This window comes from Oncorhynchus mykiss, chromosome 17 (genome assembly GCF_013265735.2).
Source record: "Oncorhynchus mykiss isolate Arlee chromosome 17, USDA_OmykA_1.1, whole genome shotgun sequence".
Lineage (NCBI taxonomy): Eukaryota > Metazoa > Chordata > Actinopteri > Salmoniformes > Salmonidae > Oncorhynchus > Oncorhynchus mykiss.
In genome coordinates this window covers 51,436,725-51,461,593 of record NC_048581.1, presented here as the reverse complement: position 1 = coordinate 51,461,593, position 24,869 = coordinate 51,436,725, and the positions used below count along the sequence as shown (strand labels likewise).

The 24,869-nt window shown below is 41.6% G+C and overlaps 1 protein-coding gene across 1 annotated transcript in view; it reads left to right on the top strand.

Moving 5' to 3' along the window:
• Positions 1–24,195, top strand: part of optc (opticin) — a 29,902-nt gene extending 5,707 nt beyond the window's left edge. The window contains exons 2-8 of the mRNA XM_036950062.1: positions 165–345; positions 1,596–1,808; positions 2,046–2,238; positions 2,901–3,059; positions 19,556–19,758; positions 20,017–20,112; positions 23,456–24,195. Of these exons, the coding sequence (XP_036805957.1) occupies positions 1,611–1,808; positions 2,046–2,238; positions 2,901–3,059; positions 19,556–19,758; positions 20,017–20,112; positions 23,456–23,623 (1,017 nt within the window). The 5' untranslated portion in view covers positions 165–345; positions 1,596–1,610 and the 3' untranslated portion in view covers positions 23,624–24,195. The remainder of the gene's footprint in view (positions 1–164; positions 346–1,595; positions 1,809–2,045; positions 2,239–2,900; positions 3,060–19,555; positions 19,759–20,016; positions 20,113–23,455) is intronic.
• Positions 24,196–24,869: the final 674 nt, after the last annotated feature.

The following is a 24,869-nucleotide window of genomic DNA, read 5'->3' as shown; positions in this document are numbered from 1 at the left end:
TGTACGTGTGTGTGTGTGTGTGTGTGGTGGGAGGGGGGGATTAGTAACAGCTGAGTACATGTTGACCTAAATGACCTTGCCTTCCCGCAAATGCACCCTTTTCTCCCCCCTCCCATGTACCTCTCCTGATAATGACCCATTATTTTGGCCACGTCCCTCACCAGCCAACTGAACAACAGGGGTCCATCCCTCCACTGGCTAACCCTGCTAGACCAGCACTCTAAAGGAGAAGACAATATAGGAGAGAGGAGGAGAGGGTATTATTTAACACTGCTGGACCAGCACTAAAGGAGATAACAGGAGAAGAGAGAGGATAAAAAGGGGATTAGTTAACTCCTGACACTGGTAAGTTCTATTTCATGACTACTACACAGTGTTTTTGGGTTTCTCTCTAAGCATACTCTTGTGCTGCTAAACCCCACTGTCACTAGAGAATGACTCAAGGGCCAATGGGGTTTGGTTTTATTAAGGGACTAATACAATAAACTGGTCATGTCAATCGGTACACATCATCATAAAGTGGTGTAATTCCACTTTTGTTAGTGTCATGTCCAAGAGTGTGATTTGGATATTTGTCTGATTGGCAACAACATTACTGTGATTTTGCTGACTCATTAAGTACAATATAATTTATATTTATGCACATGTTTAAGTCATTCAATTGACATCCCTTGAAACTCATCCCTGCTGTTTCTGTAGCTGTAGCTTGAGTAGTACAATATCAGCACTCAGTTTGTTGATAATATCAGTCATCTCAATATTCCATTCAATAGACCTTATTGGTCATCAAATAGTATAACTTCTGGTGCATAATCCTGTTTTGTGTATGACTTGTGTTAAGTTCTGTTGGCACCAGACAAACCCAAGGCCAGACTCACACACTCATGTCTGCTTTCAGAGCAAACATTCCATCTGCATTCTTACCAACAACTCAACAATACTCCCTTGGTTCCAAAGCAATAGGGATCCTAGATGTGACCTCTTGGCAACCTTAGGTCTGATCTGAGGTCAGATCTGAGGTGCAGAAACAAACACCAAAACATACAGGGTCACATTCGGAGAACAGGGAAATGTGGAGATCTAACCTAAAAAGACTGTACATCGTTTGAAATATCCAGTTGTATTTGCCCTTGGAGGCGGTTGTGTCTGAGACAGTGGACATCTGGAGTTGTGTGTGTGTGAATCTGTGTCTGTGTGTGCGTGTGTGTGAACCAATACATCTCCAGCTATACTTAGGCTAGACAGGCCGGAGGCAGTAGGGAGAGGTGGACCCTAGAGGTCATGCAAACATTGGACTAATGCCCTTGTTAAAAACAAAATAGAAGAGCCTGTAAAATAAAGATCAATTACCATGCAGATGGGGTTTACTAACCAAAAAATCTACCAGGTTACTATCGCTGATTGCGATCATACAGAATTAATTTACAACATTCGCTTTATCACAACTGTTTATCCTAAGAGGTGATATGGTTGTGATATGAATTGAAACCAAGTGCTGTATTTTTAAGATGATTTGGTACATTTTTAGATGCTAGCATTAGCACTAACCAAAGCTTACTGAATTTAACGCTTTGACTGACAATCTCTTATCACAGGTGTGTAGCCTGAGAATGGCCCTGCTGTGTGTGGTTGTGGCTTTTGCCCTGACTCTGCTAGGCCCCTGCCCCAGTGTGTGTGCCCCTCAGGGGGGGGCAGAGCCAGACGAACAGCCCTATGACCTGGATGACTTTGATATGAATGGAGAGACAGACTGGGAAAACTTGGACCTCAATGGAGAAAACTATGACTATGAAGACCTAGACCAAGAGGTGAGAAGGAGAGGAGGAGAGACGAGAGACTAGCAGAGGGTGAGAAAGAAGAGGAAGGAACAAGAGAGGAGAGGCAAGATAAAGAGAGAAGAAAAGTAATATAGGGATAGGTGTGAGATAGGGATAGGTGTGAGACGGAAGGGAGGAATGATGGGAGTGAAAGAAGGGAAACTAGAGAGAGTGGTTGAGAGAGGTGAATTGGTCAATCTACTAATGTACTCTTCTCTGTGAGAGCAGATCGAGGTGGGGACGGTGGCCCCCCCTGCTCCTGAGACCCCTCCTCCAGCCAACATGACCCCTCCCCCAGCCAACATGCCCCCTCCTGAGTATGAGGAGGAGATGACCCTGTCCCCCAGGCCGACCCCTCCCCTGGCTCCAGTAACTCTGGACTTCAAAGGACCAGGCCTGTTTGGACCCGACACTGGCCTGGGTGAGCCGTGTGTGTGTGTGTGTGTGTGTGTGTGTGTGTGTGTGTGTGTGTGTGTGTGTGTGTGTGTGTGTGTGTGTGTGTGTGTGTGTGTGTGTGTGTGAGCGTGTGTGCTAGTGTGCGTGCGCAAAATGTAATCTCTCTCTGTGCAGGTATGCCTACGTGTCTGCTGTGTGTATAATAATAATAATAATAATAATAATATGTCATTTAGCAGACACATACATTTTTGTACATGTTTTATTTCACCTTTATTTAACCAGGTAGGCCAGCTAAGAACAAGTCAAGTTCTCAGTTACATCTGTGACCTGGCCAAGATAAAGCAGAGCAGTTCGACAAAAACAACAACACAGAGTTACACATAAACAAATGTACAAAAGGAAAGAAAAATAGAAAAATCTATTTACAGTGTGTGCAAATGTAGAAGAGTAGGGAGGTAGGCAATAAATAGGCCCTAGAGGTGAACATAATTTCAATTTAGCATTAACACCGGAGTGATAGATGTGCAGATTATTATGTGCATGTAGAGATACTGGGGTGCAAAAGAGCAAGAGGGTAATTATATGTGTAATAATAGTATTAATAATATTTATCCAAAGTGACTTACAGTCATGCCTGCATACCAGTAGGAGTGTGTGTGTAATGTTCTCTCTGTCTCTGTGCAGGTATGCCTACATGTTTGCTGTGTGTGTGCATCAGTGGAAGTGTGTATTGTGATGATGCTAACCTGGAGCAGATTCCTCCACTGCCTAAAGATACCACACACTTCTATGGACGCTTCAACAGTATCAGACACGTCAAGAACACTGACTTCATCAACCTCAGTAAGATATATGCAGGCACGCGCACACTCACAGGCACGGAGGCATGCACACACACACACACACTCACACACACACACACACACACACACACACACAAATCACCCTGCAAGTAGTGAGGGTGATTACACAGGCTGCTGCGGCTATTTGATCATAATGTAGACCTACCAGAGTGGCCTGCAATGGATAAAAGTGGAAAACAATGGATAAAAATGCATCTCATAAATTTTTAACATAGAAATAGCTGTTCTATCATTCGGCCTACAGCAGCAGAAAAGGTTTGGTGTTCAATGTAGGCCTACAATCCATAATACTTTTGGAAAAAAAACGTACACGGCTTGACATTAACCTGTTTATCCACTTGTCCTTCAGACAAGGCAGTGGCTGAAAATGTTGTGTTGTTTGATGCAAGAAACCACTTTACAAAGTAAAACTCATTATTATTCCCACACCATTATTACAGAGAATAAGACAAATTATGCTACCCTCTGCCTATTGGCTGCTTAGCTTATTAAAGACAGTCTCAAAATACAACACTGCCCCTTGACGAGACAGAGGAGCTGGCCGTTTACAATGGGCACCTTTTCATCCAAGCTACTCAATACTGCCCCTGCAGCCATAAGAAGTTAACACAGTCCAGGTCAAAATGAATGGCACAGATCCAGATATGGCAATAGTTATTTGCATATAGTCCTACTGCAGTTCTGATTGGTTATGGTACACCGGTCTGTGTAGAGTCGGTCCATGAGTCCTGCATGTCAATGCAATAGAATCTCTTGCACAGTTTGTTTTGCAAAATAAGTCTTGCATAGTTTGTTTTGTTTCAGTTTGTTACATTGAAAGTGGATAATATTGTGTTGATTTGAGCACAATTCCCACAGTAGAGCGAAACGTTGATAGTGTTAACTAAAGGGGGAAAGTTCAATCTTTTGCTTCCCTGCACTTTTTCTTCGGTATCCAATGACTTGATAAAAATAATAATTTACTACTATAGCCCATACAAATGCATACATTTTTAGACAGTCTAAAAATACCTCTTAAGGAATAAGGATTTGAAGTGTATGGCCTATATCTAGGAGATATAGTGTATGGCCTAAATCTACAGTAACTTCAGAAAGTATTCATACCCCTTTACTTATTCCATATTTGTTGTGTTACAGCCTAAATTCAAAATGAATTAAATAAATGCCCATCTACAAACATTATCCCATAATGGCAAAGTGAAAATATGTTTTTAGAAATGTATTGAAATTAATCTACTAGAGAACCATTTTTGTCTCCCAAACTAATATTCATTATATAATTAGTCACGTCTAATTTTGTCTGGCTTAGGATTCCAAATAAAGTGAAATAAATTTTGTTCATATGATTTAAAAAACGAGTCGTCTGGAGTAGTTAGTAAGTAAGTAAACTGTGATAGGAACAAAGAGTTAATCAATGAGATTTTTCAACAAACAGACAAGTAATTTCCTCTGCATGGTAGCAGAATCGTATCAATTTTTGCAAACCTTCTATTGAAATTGATTGTGATAAATTAATAAATATTTTTTGAGATGTGAATACCAAGTATGTCTACTACACCATCTGCCCATTTTATTGGTAAACCACAAGGTACAGTATAATTAGGTTTTATTCTAGAGAGGCTAGATAAGTGATCAAAATCTTCAATGAGACTGTGCAGGGATCCAGATTGTGGACTTGAGTCATCGGCATACACTGACACTTTTGTTTTATCTCTGGATTTCTCACCCTTTGATGTTGTTGCTGGACCTAATTTTAATAGCTAGCATTTCAATGACCATTATAAATAGATATGGAGACAATGGACAGCCCTGTTTTACTCCTCTTAAAAGCTCAATACTTTGAGAAGTAACTATTATTGACTATTTTACATATGGGGTTGCTGTACATAACTTTAACCCAATGCAGAAGAGATTCACCAAAGTGAAAGTACCCAGGCATTTTTATATCAATTACAGTCATACTTTATCAAATGTCTTTTCAAAATTTGCTCTGAAAACCAGGCCTGGTATCTTTGATGTTTCATAATATTTAATTCTTTCAAGTAATTGTCGTATATTATCTAAAATATTTTGTCCATGTAAAAGATGGATAACACTGAATTTGGTATTGATAGCTAAAAAAAAATACAAGGAAACTATTAACAACTCATTCTTAGCATATGTAACGCTAACGCTCAAAACCATATGCATTTAAATGTACTCATTACACTTTGAATACTTGGCTGGACAGGGAAAATGGTCAAATTCACACACTAATCAAGATAACAACGCTGGTCATCCCTATTGCCTCTGATCCGGTGTACTACTAAACACAAATGCATCATTTTTCAATTAATGTCTAAGGGCTGGAGTGTGCCCATGGGTATCCGTAAATAAATGTAATTTTTTTGTTGTTGTCTGGTTTGCTTAATATATGGAATTTGAAATGATTTATACTTTTACGTTTGATACTTAAGTGTATTTTAGCAATTGCATTTAATTTTGAACCTTAAGTATATTTAAAACCAAAAACTTTTAGACTTTTACTCAAATAGTATTTTACTGGATGACTTTCACTTTACTTGAGTACTTTTCTATTAAGTATGACAATTGGGTATGTTTTCCAACACCAAGGAACCATAAGTCAGATTCATTCCAGATGTTGTCTTTAAACTCATTGCATCATTCTAGACAAGGCGACAGGTAGCCTAGCAGTTAACCTTTTTGGGATAGGGGGCAGCATTTTTACTTTTGGATGAATAGTGTGCCCAGAGTGAACTGCCTCCTACTCTGTCCCAGATGCTAATATATGCATATTATTATTAGTATTGGATAGAAAACACTCTGAAGTTTCTAAAACTGTTTGAATGATGTCTGTGAGTATAACAGAACTCGTATGGCAGGCGAAAACCTGAGAAAAATCCAACTAGGAAGTGGGACATCTGAGGTTTGTAGTTTTTCAAAGCTTGGTGTCTATGGTGTCTATGGAGTCAAGTTGCACTTCCTACGGCTTCCTACGGCTTCCACGGCTTCCACTAGATGTCAACCATCTTTAGAAACTTGAATGAGGATTCTACTATAAAGGAGGGGCTCATGAGACCTTTGAGTCAGTGGTCTGGCAGAGTGCCTTGATCTCATGACGTGCATTCCCGACAGAGTTACCTCTTGTTCCAGTGCTTTTCTGAAGACATAGGAATTCTCCGGTTGGAACATTATTGATGTTTTATGTTAAAAACATCCTAACGATTGATTCCATACATCGTTTGACATGTTTCTAAAGGACCGTAACGGAACTTTTCGGGCTGAACAAGCTGACAACAAGTGGCTATTTGGACATAAATGATGGACTTTATGGCACTTTATGGAACAAATCAGTAATTTATTGTCAAACTGGGATTCCTGGGAGTGCCTTCTGATGAAGATCATCAAAGGTAAGTGAATATTTATGGTGTTATTTCTAACTTCTGTTGACTCCAAAATGGTGGATATTTCTCTGGCTGTTTTGGGCTCTGAGCGCCGTTCTCAGATTATGCCAATTTGCCATAAATGCGGAAGACACATTTTGGCTGGATGCAGTTGTGCAAATGACTAGGTATTTATGGTTTTGATTTGAAAAAATCCTGCATTCAAATATGGTCACACTGTACCTATAGATGCACATATGCTAATTCTAAAAATACTTTAAAAATCTTCTCATGAACCGTAAGTCCAATTGTCTTAGTCAGAATGGCACCGGAGAGAATGGCTGACGTTTTACAGTCTCCTAACCAATTGTGCTATTGTGTGTGTTTTTTCACGTTATTTGTAACTTATTTTGGATATAATGTTTCTGCCACCGTCTCTTATGACCGAAAAGAGCTTCTAGAAATCAGGACAGAGATTACTCACCTCGTATTGAAAGACAATTATTTTCTTTAACGAGTCGAAGGAGGGAGATTTACTCCAGACACTCGATAAGGCCCTCATCCCCGTCATTCACAGAAGAAAGAGACAGAGATATCGAGGACGAAGGTTGGGGTGCCTTTTGAGGATCAAGCGGCGAGTGGGTAATTTGCCTTTACGATCAGTCCTATTAGCCAACGTACAATAATTGGATAATAAAATAGACAAACTACAAGCACATATATACTACCAACGGGACATTAAAAACTGTAATATCTTATGTTTCACTGAGTCGTTGCTGAACGACAACATTAATAAGATACAGCTGGTGGGTTATACACTATATAAGCAGGACAGAATAGTAGCCTCTGGTAAAGACAAGGGGTGGAGGTCTATGTATATTTGTAAACAACTGCTGGTGCACGACATCTAAGGAAGTCTCGAGGTTTTGCTCACCTCGAAGCAACGAGTATGTTAAATGTGCAACCAGAGGGAAAAAAACTCTAGACCACCTTCACTCCACACACAGAGACGCATACAAAGCTCTCCTTCACCCTCCATTTGGCAAATCAGACCATAATTCTATCCTGATTCCTGCTTACAAGCTAAAACTAAAGCAGGAAGCACCAGTAACTCAGTCAATAAAAAAGTGGTCAAATGAAGCAGATGCTAAGCTACAGGTGTAAGGTATCTGGGTGTAGCATGTAAGGCGGCGTCAGAGGCAGGACACAGAGATGAGTAATTCACGTAACTTTACTCAAAACAACAACAAATATCACCTATGCCTTAGGTGAAACAAGCGTTCCCCTGCCGCTCTACCCTCAGGCGGATGGTCGAAAACCGCCCGAAGCGGCGGGTGAAATCCTCATAGTGGTCCAACACGATCCATGGCTGTGCCGAGACTATGCAACATGGTCGAGTGCTGCTGGACACGCTCCTCTACTAACAAAGGAGGGCTTTGTGCACCTGCTGACTCCATTTTAAGGTGCGTGTTTCTGTAAGGCGTCTAGGTATAGCAGGTAAGGCGGAGTCAGGCGCAGGACACAGAGATGAGTAATTCACGTAACTTTACTCAAAACATCAAATATTCCAAGAAGGAAAATAATCAAGGTCAGAAATACAGACCAATTTACAACGAACAAACATGCACAAAACCATGGGGGAACCAGAGGGTTAAATAAGGAACATATAATTATGGGAATGGAAACCAAGTGTGTACAATGACGACAAAACAAATGGAAAATGAACAGTGGCGGTGGCGGCTAGAAAACCGGTGACGTCGACCGCCGATCGCTGCCCGAACAAGGAGAGGGGCCAACTTCGGCGGAAGTCGTGACAACAGGACTATTTTGCTAGCACAGACTTGAATATGTTCCGGGATTCTTCCGATGGCATTGAGTAGTACACGTATGTACGTATGTACCCCAAACAGAAGCCATGGATTACAGGCAGCATTTGCACTGAGCTAAAGGCTAGATCTGCCACTGTCAAGGAGGGGGACTCTAACCCGGAAGCTTATAAGAAATCCCGCTATGCCCTCTGACGAACCATCAAACAGGCAATACAGGACTAAGATTGGATCTGGATCTTGGACTTCCTGACGGGCCTATAGGGAGGAGATCAGAGACCTGGTTGTGTGGTGCAAGGACAACAACTTCTCCCTCAACATGATCAAGACAAAATAGATGATTGTGGACTACAGGAAAAGGAGGACCGAGCACGCCCCCATTCTCATCGACGGGGCTGCAGGGGAGCAGGTTGAGAGCTTCAAGTCCTTTGGTGTCCACATCAACACCAAACTAACATAGGCCAAACACACTAAGACAGTCGTGAAGAGGGCCCAACAAAACCTATTCCCCCTCAGGAGACTGAAAATATTTGGCATGGGTCCTCAGATCCTCAAAAAGTTCTACAGCTGCACCATCGTAGTATGGCAACTGCTCGGCCTCTGACCGCAAGACACTACAGATGGTAGTGCGTACGGCCCAGTACATCACTGGTGCCAAGCTTCCTGCCATCCAGAACCTCGATACCAGGCGGCTTCAGAGGAAGGTCCTAAAAATTGTCAAAGACTCCTTCCACCCTAGTCATAGACTGTTCTCTCTGCTACTGCAATGTAAAGCGGTTACTTTTCTTTCTTATTTTATACTTATCTATTTTACTCTTATACTTGTCTATTTTTTACTTAACACGTATTTGTCTTAAAACTGCATTGTTGGTTAAGGGCTTGTAAGTAAGTATTTCACTGTTCGGTAATTCAGCTCATGTGACAAATACATTTTGATTTGATTTGAAATTGACTCCATGTGGTATTTGAACTCAACGAATTAGCTTCTAATGAATTTGAGAATAATTCGCTACTGAATTCAAAGTAATGCTGAACATATTACACAAATATTAACAGAAACCATTAGTCAAATTGACCCCAGAATTGGAATATAAACTCAATACATTAAGCATTGACTTTAAGAATGATTACCTGCTGCATTCAAAGATAACCAACCTAAAGCACTAGACTAAACTTGCGTCATCCTTGTGGTATAGACAAGTACACATAGTAATGCTTTCACTGATTGTACATATTTGAAGATAGTTCATACATGATAGAGTGCTCGTTTTGTTATCCTACACTTCCTGTGTCCTTTCTGTCATCCTGTGAACCCCAGGTCCTACTGCTCATAGCTATATTTTGTTGAACTTTTTCCCCAAATAACTGCCAGGTGTGTGTTTGAAGAGAGTAGTGGGTTGTCTGTGTTTACATGTCTATACCACTGGCTTTTATGATCTGATTGTCTGTATTTTAGCCAATGAGGCACAATGTGTCCAGCTAAACAAATGCACTGCCAGGGATAATTGTTACTTCGGCCTGTGGGGAGGTGGAGACACAGCAGCAGTTGTAGTATGGACGGTAGGGGAAGTCAGGATTTTGCAATTTAGTTTTATTTGTCTATATAAGGGCCATGTAAGTTTGGTGCTGACCAATGGCATTATGCTGGAGATAAGCAACCGGGCTCAGGTGACTGTCCCACCGTCAGAGTCATGCAATAACTTGATTTTAGATGTGCTGCAGCAAAACGAAATAAACAAAAACAAAATAAGAGAGTGTTTCATCTTCCTAAAAGATGCTAGAGTCAGGATATACTTTTTTTGTAGGAGATTGTGATGAAGATGACAGTGTCGCTGTGTTGGAATGTGCTCGGGAGACAGACTCTGTTGTAGAGGAGTTAGATTGGGAACTTGGTGGTAGGAGGAGCCTGGAAAAGGAGTGTGAGCGTCTCAGGGAGGAGAGAGGCTGTACAAGGAAAGGATAGATGAGGCTGAAGCTGTTACACAGATGCTGTTAGAGAGGTATGTATGGATTTTATCACTACCATGTGTGTTGTTTCAGTAAAAGCAGCACTGGTTGTCAAGGTTGTTTTGGAAAAACTTGGTGGGTCACAGGTTGACAGGTGACCAGGTCCAATATTCTGCATGTACATGGTTTTGGAGGCATGACAGGTTTCAATGTGACATCTGGAGGATGCTTTGAATAAGCTCACCCTTTGCACTGATGCTACTAGTAAGTTTGGACACAAGTATGGCACTGCAGGCATACTTCTAAAGGATGGCACCAAGTTTGATTTAGATTTGAAAGAGCAGGAATCCATCTCTACCAAGTGCACCTTTGACACAGTGCGTGCTAAGGTTTACGATGGGGTCAGTAGTGGTGGTGGAGACATTGATGCTCTTTGTATGACTAATCCATTACAGTCTAGGGGGGGGGGGGGGGGTTCTACTAAGCTATATGGTATTGTTTTAGGTAGGTCATAGCAAGGATAATTTTGCTACTGAATTTAGATCTTTGTTTTTATATACATTGCATTCTGAAAGTATTCGGACCTCTTCCCTTTTTACAAATTGTGTTACATTACAGCCTAGTACCAAAACAAATTAAATCACTTGTTTATCTCATTAATCTACACACAATACCCCATAATGACAAAGAGCAAGCAGATGTATTACAAATAAAATCAGAATTATTTATCTACATAAGTATTCAGACCCCTTGACATGAGACACAAAATAAATTGAGCTCAGGTGCATCCTGTTTCCATTGATCATCCATGAAATGTTTCTACAACTTCTGGTAAATTTAATTAATTTGACATGATTTGGAAAGGCACACAGCTGTCTATATAAAATCCCACAGTTGACAGTGCATGTCAGAGCAAAAACCAAGCCATGAGGTGGAAGGAAATGTTATTAGAGATCCAAGACAGGATTCTGTAGAGGCACAAATCTGGGGAAGGGTACAACAAAATTTCTTCAGCATTGAAGGTCCCCAAGAACACAGTGGCATCCATCATTCTTAAATGGAAGAGGTTTGGAACCACCAAGACTCTACCCAGAGCTACCCACTAGGCCAAACTGAGAAATCGGGGAGAAGGGCCTTAGAAGGGCCTTGGTCAGAGAGGTGACCAAGAACCCGATGGTCACTCTGGCAGAGCTTCAGAGTCCCTCTGTGGAGATGGGTGAACCTTCCAGAAGGACAACCTCCTCTGCAGCACACCACCAATCAGGCCTTTATGGTAGTAGCCAGATGGAAGCCACTCCTCAGTAAAAGGTACATGACAGCCCCCTTGGAGTTTGCCAAAGGGAATCTTAAGGACTCTAGGACGATGAGAAACAAGATTCTCTGGTCTGATGAAACCAAGATTGAACTCCTTGGCCTGTATGCCAAGCATCACGTGTAGAGGAAAACTGGCACCATCCCTACGGTGAAGCATGGTGGTAGAAGCATCGTGCTGTGGGGATGTTTTTCAATGGCAGGGTCTGGGAGACTAGTCAGGATCGAGGGAAAGATGAACAGAACAGATCAGAAAGTACAGAGAGATCCTTGATGAAAACCTTCTCCAGAGTGCTCAGGACCTCAGACTGGGACGAAGGTTCACCTTCCAACAGGATAACAGCCCTAAGCACACAGCCAAGACAACACAAGAGTGGTATTGGGACAAGTGTCTGAATGTCCTTGAGTGGCCCAACCAGAGCCCGGACTTGAACCCGATCGAACAGCTCTGGAGGTACCTGAAAATAGCTGTGCAGCGAAACTCCCCATCCAACCTGACAGAGCTTGAGAGGATCTGCAGAGAAGAATGGGAGAAACTCCCCAAATACAGGTGTGCCAAGCTTGTAGTGTCATACCGAAGAAGACTGGCTGTAATCGCTACCAAAGGTGCTTCCAAAAGTACTGAGTAAATGGTCTTAATACTTATGTAAATGTGATTTTTTTCGGGGGGGGTTTGTTATACATTTGCTAACAAAAATAGCATCAAATACCAGTTTTTTTCTTTCTCATTATGGGGTGTTGTGTGTAGATTGATTACGGGAAAAAACAATTGAATATATTTTCTAATAAGGCAGTGACGTAACAAAATGTGGAAAAAGTCAAGGGATCTGAATACTTTGATGCACTGTATAAAAAATATTTGATGAAAATTTTTATTGGCCTTACTGCTATTAGTCGTTACAAACATAGCACAACAGATAGTCCCAAAATAAAATCAAAAGGAAGTTTGCCCTGAAGTGTCTGTCCTATATCTGAGTGATACCATGAATGGGATCATTTACAAAGTGTGAGATCTATCACTATGAACGTTTGCTTGAGCGTGTGCATAAATTACTCACAGCCATGATCATGACGCACAGTGCCAATTGGTGGAATAGGGGGACTGCTTGTCAAGCATAGCCTAGTGAATGGGGAAAATGTATGTTGAACATGTGTGAAATTGTGAGAGTAAATCATTTTACATTTTTAAATAATAATCCATGTAAAGTACAGCAACTTCTTAAATTAGAGGCACGTGTGAAAGTTAATTTATTGTTGAAATATTATAAAAGACTGAGATAATGGGGCATTGAATGAGAGATGGCTGATCTTTCTCTGTTGGAAGATTTTGGACATATTGTATTTAGCAGAGAGCCCATTTTTAGAGAAAGGTGGGATTGGCTCATCAGATATCGTTTCCCAAAACCAATATTTTTTTGCGAGGATTTAAAACCTACTTTAGAAAGACAAACATGCATGCCATTCCGGTGCACATCTAAGTGCTATATCCACCCTCAGGTTTTTGTCAACAGGCACTTTTCAGCTGGAACTTGACGATGGGTATTTCACAGCCCTCGATGAGCCAATGTTTTGGATGCAATCATCAGCAAAATGAACAGTTACATACAATTTCCATAGACCATCGCAAAACAGGTTGAAGTGAAGAGAGGTTTCCTGGCCATCAATCAGCCTGGTCTAATAGAGAGACCAGGCCATCAATCAGTCTGGTCTCATAGACTAGACATGACATAGTAAATGTAAATTTATGACACTCAAGTTAGTATGATGTTACCTTTGGTTTAGTTACATAAGACAGAAGGTTACTTAAAGCGCAAACTAAAGTAGGGTGGTTAGTCAGGGTGGATGGTTAGGTGTACAGTTGTGGTCAAAAGTTTTGAGAATGACACAAATATTAATTTCCACAAAATTTGCTGCCTGTGTCTTTAGATATTTTTGTCAGATGTTACTATGGAATACTGAAGTATAATTAACAGCATTTCATAAGTTTCAAAGTATTTTATTGACAATTACATGAAGTTGATGCAAAGAGTTTGCAGTGTTGACCCTTCTTTTTTAAGACCTCTGCAATCCGGCCTGGCATGCTGTCAATTAACTTCTGGTCCACACTGATGCCAGCCCATTCTTGCATAATCAATGCTTGGAGTTTGTCAGAATTTGTGGGGTTTTGTTAGTCCAGCCGCCTCTTGAGGATTGACCACAAGTTCTCAATGGGATTAAGGTCTGGGGAGTTTCCTGGCCATGGACCCAAAATATCAATGTTTTGTTCCCCGAGCCACTTAGTTATCACTTTTCCTTATGGCAAGGTGCTCCATCATGCTAGAAAAGGCATTGTTCGTCACCAAACTGTTACTGGATGGTTGGGAGAAGTTGCTCTCAGAAGATGTGTTGGTACCATTCTTTATTCATGGCTGTGTTCTTAGGCAAAATTGTGAGTGAGCCCACTCCCTTGGCTGAGACGCAACCCCACACATGAATGGTCTCAGGATGCTTTACTGTTGGCATGACACAGGACTGAACCTTTGGCCACGACTGTATAACGCAAACGTCTAGCAACTCAAAGGTTGCCTGTTTGAATCTCATCATGGACCATTTTAGAATATTAACAACTTGCAACAATTTACTACTTTTTAGCTACTTTTCAACAACTTAGCATGTTAGCTAACCCTTCCCCAAACCTTAACCATTTAACCTAACTCCTGACCCAAATCTTAACCTTAACCTTAATCGATTTCCCTGTTTGTGGATCTACATTTATAAGTGCCATTGCATGGAAATTACAAATGTAATGGCTGTGCTCAATGCAATGGCACTTATAAATGTAGATCCTTCAAACACCCACAAACAGGGAAATTGATCCCAATAAAAGGTGTTATTACGTGCTCCACTAAGGCAGTTATTCATTTCATAACTTGTCCTTGTGGTAAAAATTATGTAGGTAAAACAAAGCGCGAATTAAAAGTACGTATCTCAGAGCATCGTAGCACCATTAGGTGTAAAAACTTTACTTATCCAGTTGCGGCCCACTTCTTGGAGGCAGGCCACTCGATTTCATCTCTGCGTTATATTGGCATCGAACATGTCACCCTCCCTAGGAGAGGGGGTGACCTTGATCATTTATTGTTAAAACGAGAGGCTGCCTGGATCTTTCATTTAAAGACCCTTGCGGCCTTCGGTCTCAACGTAGACTTTGATCTGAAGCCATTCTTGTGATTATTGTGACTTTGCCATTGTAATTGTTTGTAAACTTGTGTAGTCAAATTAATCTATGATCGTATGCTATCCATTTGTTGTTTGTATGCTGTTCTTTGTATGACATTTTAATATTTGATTATTAACCAATGATATTAGGCCACTCTTGGCCATGATTACAGACACCTGTGTCTTTTGACACTATATAAACGAGTCATCCCGCAGAACACCCCCCTATCCACATCGATGGAACAGTAGTGGAGAGGGTAGTAAGTTTTAAGTTCCTCGGCGTACACATCACAGACAAACTGAATTGGTCCACCCACACAGACAGCATCGTGAAGAAGGCGCAGCAGCGCCTCTTCAAGCTCAGGAGGCTGAAGAAATTCGGCTTGTCACCAAAAGCACTCACAAACTTCTACAGATGCACAATCGAGAGCATCCTGTCGGGCTGTATCACCGCCTGGTACGGCAACTGCTCCGCCCACAACCGTAAGGCTCTCCAGAGGGTAGTGAGGTCTGCACAACGCATCACCTGCCCTCCAGGACACCTACACCACCCGATGTCACAGGAAGGCCATAAAGATCATCAAGGACAACAACCACCCGAGCCACTGCCTGTTCACCCCGCTATCATCCAGAAGGCGAGGTCAGTACAGGTGCATCAAAGCTGGGACCGAGAGACTGAAAAACAGCTTCTATCTCAAGGCCATCAGACTGTTAAACAGCCACCACTAACATTGAGTGGCTGCTGCCAACACACTGACTCAACTCCAGCCACTTTAATAATGGGAATTGATGGGAAATGATGTAAAATATATCACTAGCCACTTTAAACAATGCTACCTAATATAATGTTTACATACCCTACATTATTCATCTCATATGTATATGTTTAAACTGTACTCTATATCATCTACTGCATCTTTATGTAATACATATATCACTAGCCACTTTAACTATGCCACTTTGTTTACACACTCATCTCATATGTATATACTGCACTCAATACCATCTACTGTATCTTGCCTATGCCGCTCTGTACCATCACTCATTCATATATCTTTATGTACATATTCTTTATCCCCTTACACTTGTGTCTATAAGGTAGTAGTTTTGGAATTGTTAGCTAGATTACTCGTTGGTTATTACTGCATTGTCGGAACTAGAAGCACAAGCATTTCGCTACACTAACATCTGCTAACCATGTGTATGTGACAAATAAAATTTGATTTTATTTGATTTTATACCCTAATGAAGACAGCTTGGCTGTCGAAACGTTGGTATTACATTTTTGCATCTGAGCTCCTAGAGTGTTTTATTTTCAAGACAATTACTTGATACACACGGGAAACAGTTGAGTGCAAAAAAAACAGCAGCGTTGAAATTCTTGACACAAACCGGTGCGCCTGGCACCTACTATCATACCCCGTTCAAAGGCACTTAAATATTTTATCTTGCCCATTCACCCTCCAATAGCACACATACACAACCCATGTCTCAAGGCTTAAAACTCTTTCTTTAACCTGTCTCCTCTACTTCATATATACTGATCTAAGTGGATTTAACAAGTGACATCAATATGGGATCATAGCCTTCACCTGCAATCCCCTAGTCAGTCTGTGTCATCGAAAGCAGGTTTTCTTACTGTTTTGTACAATCAGTGTAGGTTCACACTTATGTTGAGAATATTGGGCTGTAGAGAGAGAAATGTTCTGCCTGTCTCAGCTAAAGTGGGGTGGAAAATACTCAGTAGGGTCTCTACTGACCAAATATGTGTCGTTTTGGAGAGGGACTGTGTCGTATATATCCAGTAGCACTTAATTCTCCACCCTCTCCATAGCCACCAATGGACTGTACATGGGATACAAATTGGCTTGTAGTGTTAATAATTATATTTTCCAATATTTATTCCCTATTGGAATTTGGCCTCTAGGTACCCTCTCTCAGGCCAGAGGTCACCGTAAAGCAGGCCTCAGTAACTGGTATATGGGCCCCTGAGTCATAAAATCAGCCGTAGGTGTCCTTAAGCAATTATGTTTCAAATGTATAGTCTATTCAACCCCAAGATCTCAGCCTTGATTTAATGCTTTGGCACCAGGCACAAAAGGGTGAAACAGCAAACAGCGAAGGCAAGAGTATTTAGGTCAGCCCTGCCAGCTGGAGGGGGAGAGATTTGCTGTGAACAAATCTCTTAGAGGAATGTGTCTGTCTTCCAATACATCTGTCTACGTCTGTCCATGTCTGTATTTGTCTTTCTACGTCTGTCCAAATTGTTGTGGTAAACCGTGGGGGTTTGGGTTGTGCCTGCAGAGATCAACACAGAGAAAGGGAGGTTCTAGTCAGAAAACACGACTTTACAAGGCAACAAAATAAACATCACAAAATAACGTGGGTTTGGCTCGGTCCTTCTTCTCAAGTTCTGCTCTGTCTGTCTCTCTGTCCCTCCTCGCGGTGTGCCACGGTGCTCCCTTTATGTGGCTCTCCCCTAATTACCTCTACATGGAGCCATCCGCGTTGGGGTGCCCAGCCCGTGTACTCCCAGCAGAAGGAGCCAACGTCGCGGCATGTACCTTCCCTCTATCACCAACCCCTAGGGTAGACTTCCCGGGATACTATACTGTCTATGTCTGTCTGTATTTGTCTGTCTCTGTCTGTATTTGTCTATTAAACATTTAAATATAGAAGTTGTTTGCCTTATATTTCGCATCTAGCATTTCTCCACACCTAGACCAGGTTTTCAATTCCAAACAGTATAGTGTAAACTTTTCTATCTGTCTTAGCTAAAGTGGGGTGGAAAATACTAAGTAGGGTCTCTACTAACCAAATATGTGTTGTTTTGGAGAGGGACTGTGTCGCATATGTCCAGCAGATATGAACGATACACATATCCCCATGTGCAGTTGCAAAAAAATTCTTTTTTTATGGCAGTTTTGGAGCAGTGGCTTCTTCTTTGCTGAGCGGCCTTTCAGGATATGTCGATATAGGACTCGTTTTACTGTGGATATAGATACTTTTGTACTTCCTCCAGCATCTTCACAAGGTCCTTTGCTGTTGTTCTGGGATTGATTTGCACTTTTCGCACCAAAGTACATTCATCTCTAGGAGACAGAACGCGTCTCCTTCATGAGCGATATGACGGCTGCGTGGTCCCATGGTGTTTATACTTGCGTACTCTTGTTTGTACAGATGAACGTGGTACCTTCAGGCATTTGGAAATTGCACCCAAGGATGAACCAGACTTGTGGAGGTCTACAATTTGTTTTCTGAGGTCTTGGCTGATTTCTTTTGATTTTCCAATGATGTCAAGCAAAGAGGCACTGAGTTTGAAGGTAGGCCTTGAAATACTTCCACAGGAACACCTCCGATTGACTCAAATGATGTACATTTGCCTATCAGAAGCTTCTAAAGCCATGACATAATTTTCTGGAATTTTCCAAGCTGTTAACAGGCACAGTCAACTTAGTGTATGTAAACTTCTGACCCACTGGAATTGTGATATAGTGAATTATAAGCGAAATAATCTGTCTGTAAACAATTGTTGGAAAAATTACTTGTGTCATGCACAAAGTATATGTCCTAATCGACTTGCCAAAACTATAGTTTGTTTGTGGAGTGGTTGAAAAACGAGTATTAATTTCTCCAACAAAAGTGGATTTAAACTTCCGACTTCAACTGTACATACATACTGTATGCGCTTACAGTAGAAACGAGAACACGATATACAGAAAATAAGGAAAACAACAAGGAAGGGAAAGCGAGCACCAGCAAGAACATTTTCAAATCCTTGCAAAACTGCGCAATTATTTGCATACTTGATCTGTGCAAACGTGTGAAGTTTGGTGTGTTCTCCTAGAAGAGAGAATTTTATCTGGCTCAGTAAAGCCTAAAACATAAATGACCCGCGACGCTGAAATGGGCTACTTCTATGTGAATTAATGAGACGGCGGAACACACCTCAATTCAAACTGTTGTTCGAAAATACAATTTGTTAGAAAATAATTTGAAATTGACAAGTTGAAACATAGCCTATAGATAATTAGCAGGCAGCGCTGTCCTGTTGCGAAATAATCATATTTTGGAACGGTGAGTGCATTCTGACATGTGAATAAAACAACTCAAGCTGGGGCGACCGTTAGAGATATTTGGAACTCACACGTGAAAAGGTCAATTTGACAGATTCTTATGGAGATTTTTGTATTATGCTAATTAGGCTCTGGACCTCGTAGGGTAAGAGCTGAGTACCCCTGCTGTAGCCTGTCTTTTGACATGTGTGGAGTGGGAACAGTAGTTATTCTTGGAAACAGTGATATTTTGAAATAGAGCTCATCTCTTCACTTTTGAGAGTTATTTGACAATGGCAAGTATTTTGGAAACCTTATCCTCTGATCTTTCGGATACTATATGTACAAATCAAATATACAGAAATCAAAACTTCTTACCTGCATGTGACTCTGTAGAAAGATTTGAAAAAGTAATTTTTTGGCACTCAGGGAAAATAATGTCCTCTTAAGACTGCTTATACCACAGATTCTGTTTGTGATGTCGAAATTCTAACATACATTTGTTAAACAGACTTAGGAAAAGTCAAAGAAGGAGGTGAGCATGTGTGTGGGGGGGCATAATGCAAGTAATCCAAAAGTAACTGAAAGTAATCAGATTATGTTACCGAGTATGGGTAATCCAAAAATGACATTACTGATTACAATTTTGAACAGGTAACTAGTAACTGTATCGGATTACATTCAGAACGTAACCTACCCAACACTGTGTGTGATACAGTATATGTTCACCTCAACCCCCTGGTCTGTACGTTCCAGACAAGCTGAAGAGCATCGACTTAACAGGGAACCAGATCTCTGGTGTGGATGAAGATGCGTTCCGACCCCTATCACAGCTCCAGGACATCCTATTGGCTGATAACAACCTGCAGGCGTTGCCAGAACTCCCACCCACCCTCAGATACATTGATGTGCGCAACAACAGACTGATCAGCAATGGACTACATACAGATGGGTTTAAGGTGCACACACACACATTTGCACACACACACATAAATACATTTACATGCGCACACACACTCTAGCTATAATTTTGATTAATTCTTTGATGTAAATGCCAGAAGAAATTCCTTTTGACAACATCATCGAACAGTAAATACCAAAGTAGCTGAAGCAGTATTGTAGGATACAGTTCCTCTTGACTGAATAGAGATCGAGCTCCCTCTGGTGGCTTTTATTGATGTTTTACATTGTTGTTTTACTCCATCTGGCCTAAACAGGAGATGAGCCTGCTCGAGTTCCTGTATCTGTCTGATAACAAGCTGGACTACATCCCTGTCCCACTACCTGAGAGCCTCCGAGTACTACACCTGCAGGTATCAACATGCATGATACACCTCACATACCTCACACACCGCTCATACTCCTCATATACCTCACTCACACCCCTCACACAGCTCACACACACTGCACACACCTCTCATACACTCCTCATGCATCCCACACACACCGCCCATACACCTCACACGCCCCACATAGAAAATACTACAGGTTACTATAGAATATTATTGTACTTACTCTATCATTCTATTGCATTTTGTAGTAAACTCTAGTAAACTTTAAAATCCTCAACAACAAAAAAGGACCCCTCGATCACATGTAGTACTTGCTGTAGCATTTTGAAGAATACTGTAGAATACTCTACACTGTAGTATACTGTAGTATCCCTCAATTGTGTAGTACTTACTATATAAAAGTTGTAATATATTGTAGAATAATATACTACAAATCAAATTGTATTTGTCACATGCGCCAAATACAACAGGTTTAGACCTTACAGTGAAATAATTGCTTGCGAGCCCCCAACCAGCAATGCAGTTTCCAAACAACATGGACAAGAATAAGAGATAAAAGTAACAAGTAATTAAAGAGCAGCAGTAAAACAACAATAGCGAGACTATATACAGGGGGGTACCGGTACAGAGTCAATGTATGGCGGCACCGGTTAGTTGAGGTTGTATGTACATGTAGATAGAGTTATTGAAGTGACTATGCATAGATGACAGCGGTGTAAAGCGGGGTGGGGGGAGCAATGCAAATAATCTGGGTAACCATTTGATTAGATGTTCAGGAGTCTTATGGCTTGGGGGTAGAAACTGTTTAGAAGCCTCTTGGACCTAGACTTGGCGCTCCGGTACCTCTTGCTGTGCGGTAGCAGAGAGAATAGTCTATGACTAGGGTGGCTGGAGTCTTTGACAATTTTTATAGGGCCTCCCTTTGACACCGCCTGATATAGAGGTCATAGATGGCAGGAAGCTTTGCCCAAGTGATGTACTGGGCCATTCACACTCTCCTCTGTAGTGCCTTGCGGTCGGAAGCCGAGCAGTTCCCATTCCAGGCAGTGATGCAACCTGTCAGGATAATCTCAATGGTGCAGCTGTAGAACCTTTTGAGGATCTGAGGACCCATGCCAAAACTTCTCAGTTTCCTGGGGGGGAATAGGCTTTGTTGTGCCCTCTTCACGACTGTCTTGGTGTATTTGGACCATGTTACTTTGTTGGTGACGTAGCCACCAAGGAACTTGAAGCTCTCAACCTGCTCCACTACATCCCCGTCGATGAGAATGGGGGCGTGCTTGGTCCTCTTTTTCCTCTAGTCCACAATCATCTCCTTTGTCTTGATCATGTTAAGGGAGAGGTTGTTGTGCTGGCACCACGTGGCCAGGTCTCTGACCTCCTCACTATAGGCTGTCTCGTCGTTGTCGTGATCAGGTCTACCACTGTTGAGTCATCGGCAAATGTAATGATGGTGTTGGAGTCGTGCCTGGCCGTGCAGTCATGAGTAAACAGGAAGTAAAGGAGGGGACTGAACACGCACCACTGACTGCACCCCTGACTGAACACGCACCCCTGAGGGGCCCCTGTGTTGAGTGCAAATTAGATTCCATCATCTGTGGATATGTTGGGGCGGTATGCACATTTTTGTGGGTCTAGGGTTTCTGTTATAATAGTGTTGATGTGAGCCATGACCAGCCGTTCAAAGCACTTCATGGCTACAGATATGCTAATATTTCATTAGCATATACCCTGCCCATTCCCCTGCCCATATCCCAATTTTTGCTGTATCAGCTGGTGGAGAGTCTGGGGAATGTCCTTATCCAGGTATGGGAGGATACCATCTCTCTAACTACCATCAGGCTACCAAAACAACAAATCCCACCTTACCTTGTCCAAATATAATTAAGGAGAAAATACATCAAGACCAGATTCCCCCCCACACCAAATCATAAATAAACCAGCTTCAGAAACATATCAAATAACAATTTACCCTGTTTACCCTGCAGAACCAGAATACCTGGACCTCATTCTAGAAACAGTTTGGCAAAGACTCCAACCCATGCATCTCTGGCAGACAATAAAGAGTCTTAATGGAAATACAAAGGACAACACAATCCCGACACTGAGGTCACAGGGTCAACCCATAGAGAATGACTAAGAAAAGGCCGTACTGTTAAAAAAAAAAATCTGCAAACTCCAGCGACCCCCGCACCTCAATGCACACTTAATACCAAGCCTTGAGTCAACCACGCCCTCCTTGCCCCTGCCTGCCTTGCCTCCTCCTCTCATCCCATGAGATGAAATGGATAGAAAAGAGCAGAAGCTTTGAACTATCCAATCAGGCTCTAGTCCTACCTACCTACAGATTACTGAAAGGAGCAGCCGTTCAGTTCCCAATTCTAACTCCTTACAGGTTATGGACAATTTTCTATTTTTGTATTTGTTCAGTAGGTTTCACTCAAGGACAAATCCCCCAAAAGATAGCAAAAAAAATAGTACTGTCCTACAGTATTCTGCAATAATGTCTGCAAAAATACTACTGTAAGTACTACAGCAATGTCTTCAAAAAAAACACAGTAAACACTACAATATACTAGTCATATCTGTAAAAACACTAAATTAAATACTACAGTATTCACTTTAGTGTTTTTGTACAAAAATACTGCGCAAAAACACTAGAGTGAATAGTATAATATATAAATATAGTAATTCCAGTACTGTATACTTCATTTTTTTTTCCTGTGGTACTCCCCACACCCAGCACAACCAGACTAGCGTACACATTTCTGCAGACTCTGTCTCAAACCTAGTATTCTCTGAGGGCTGAAAATAGAGGAGACTAACTTTTCACCCCACACATCTCTACAGCAATCCTCACGCTGTCCCCCATACTGTTTCAGATCCAGTATAACCTGGCTTTTCGATTCCCACTAAGTGGCCAAGCTGCAAAGTCGTCATGACTTCTGAAAACAAACATTTGCTTTCTGGTCTTAATTTAGGAAGGCATAAGGTTAACAGTGTGGTTAAGATTTGGGTTAGAGTTAGGTTTAAAATCATAATTTAAAAAGAGAAATTGTAGAACAAGGAGGAGCTTCCGACATTGCAACTTGGTCAGATAGTGACGACCTGGCTTCTCTCTCCTCTCCTCTGTAGTCATGGATTCACAACGGGCACAGAGTCAAATTGGAGCAGCTCTCCAGATTAAATTAATTACTCTAATGACGTCTGCCATCATGTCTCTGCTTCATCCAGTTTAATTTCCTCCTCAAAGTAACACATAACCCCCCCACACACACACACAGCCCCGTCTCTCTGTTTGTCCGTCTGTCTGTCTTTCTCTGTTTCTCTGTCTCACTCTCTCCTCCTCTCCTCTCCCCACCAGAACAACAACATCCAGAATCTTCATGTGGACACATTCTGTAACAGCCACGACCGTAACTACATACGTCGCTCCCTGGAGGACATCAGGCTGGATGGAAACCCTGTCAACATCAACCTGTTTGCCTCGTCCTACATCTGCCTGCCTCGCCTGCCTATCGGGAGTCACTGAGGGGAGCATTGAGGGGGCCAGGGAGGGGCTCTGCAGAGAGGGAGGCAGGGATGGGTCTACAAAGGCGGTGGTAGGGAGGGTGAGGGAGGAAAAGGAAAGAGAAAATGTTCATTTTTAAAAAGCAAATCAAAGACAGAGATGAGCGTGAGGGGTGGGGAAAGGAAGGATGGAAAGGGGGAGTTGTTAATTAATTAATTCTATTCTGGTTCGCTATCTCTTTAATATTAGCTGCTAACTCAATCCTGAGACACCTGTGATGTCACGCCAGTAAGAGACTGAATGATTGATTGGCAGATGGCCAGAAAAATGAGGGGCTGTTTGCTTGCATCTGACAGATATCAATCACGCTGAAATCCAACCTGGGCAGAGGAAAACAGCTGCCACTGCATCGACTGTCTGTATGTCTGCCTGTCTGACTGCTACTTTTGACCAACTGAAACATGTGTGTCACCTCACAATGAGATCGTCATTCTTTATTATAGGTTGACCATAATAAAAACAACTGTGATTCACTTAGTTTGGTTGTTAATCGACAATGTAAATTCATCAATTAAAGTATAAACACTGCTCCATTATTGTCACTTCCCGTGTATTAATATAATTTAAAGGTAGAGTAGCCAGATCAACATGATATTTTGTTTATTTTCAATTCCATTTATTATCTCATCACTGGGTTGTGATCAGTAAAACAGCAGTGAAGTCAGAGAGAAACATCTACCAATCGCAAATTGAACCCTATAGCCCCTGTCCCTTATGCATTTGTGTAGATCTGTGGGGAGCGATTACAATTTAGTGTTGGTCCACTTTCCCTACTGATTGGCTAGGTGTAATTTCCGCCAAAGTGCTTTTACCTCCCCAATATTCTCAGATCTCCACAAGTGCATAGTGTGTAGAGGGCTAGCTATGCAAAGAGACTGATGACATAGATATGAATTGAATGCAAACTATGTGGAGATCAGATCTTTACAGCGGTGGATCTCTTTGGATTTCCATATGAACTAACTGTGGTGAAAAGGCCTCGATTAACATTTGAAAGTGCAGTGCCAAGCCTTGTTTAAGGTACATTATGCCCACAGAAGCCTTCACAGTCACCTACTCATGTAGTCAACAAAATAATGATTCTAAGTCAGATTACACACTTCGATTTTCTTTTCCTCACAGTCTTTCAATACAGTGCCTTCAGAAAGTATTCATACCCCTTGACTTATTTCACGTTTTGCTGTGTTACAACCTCAATTCAAAACTG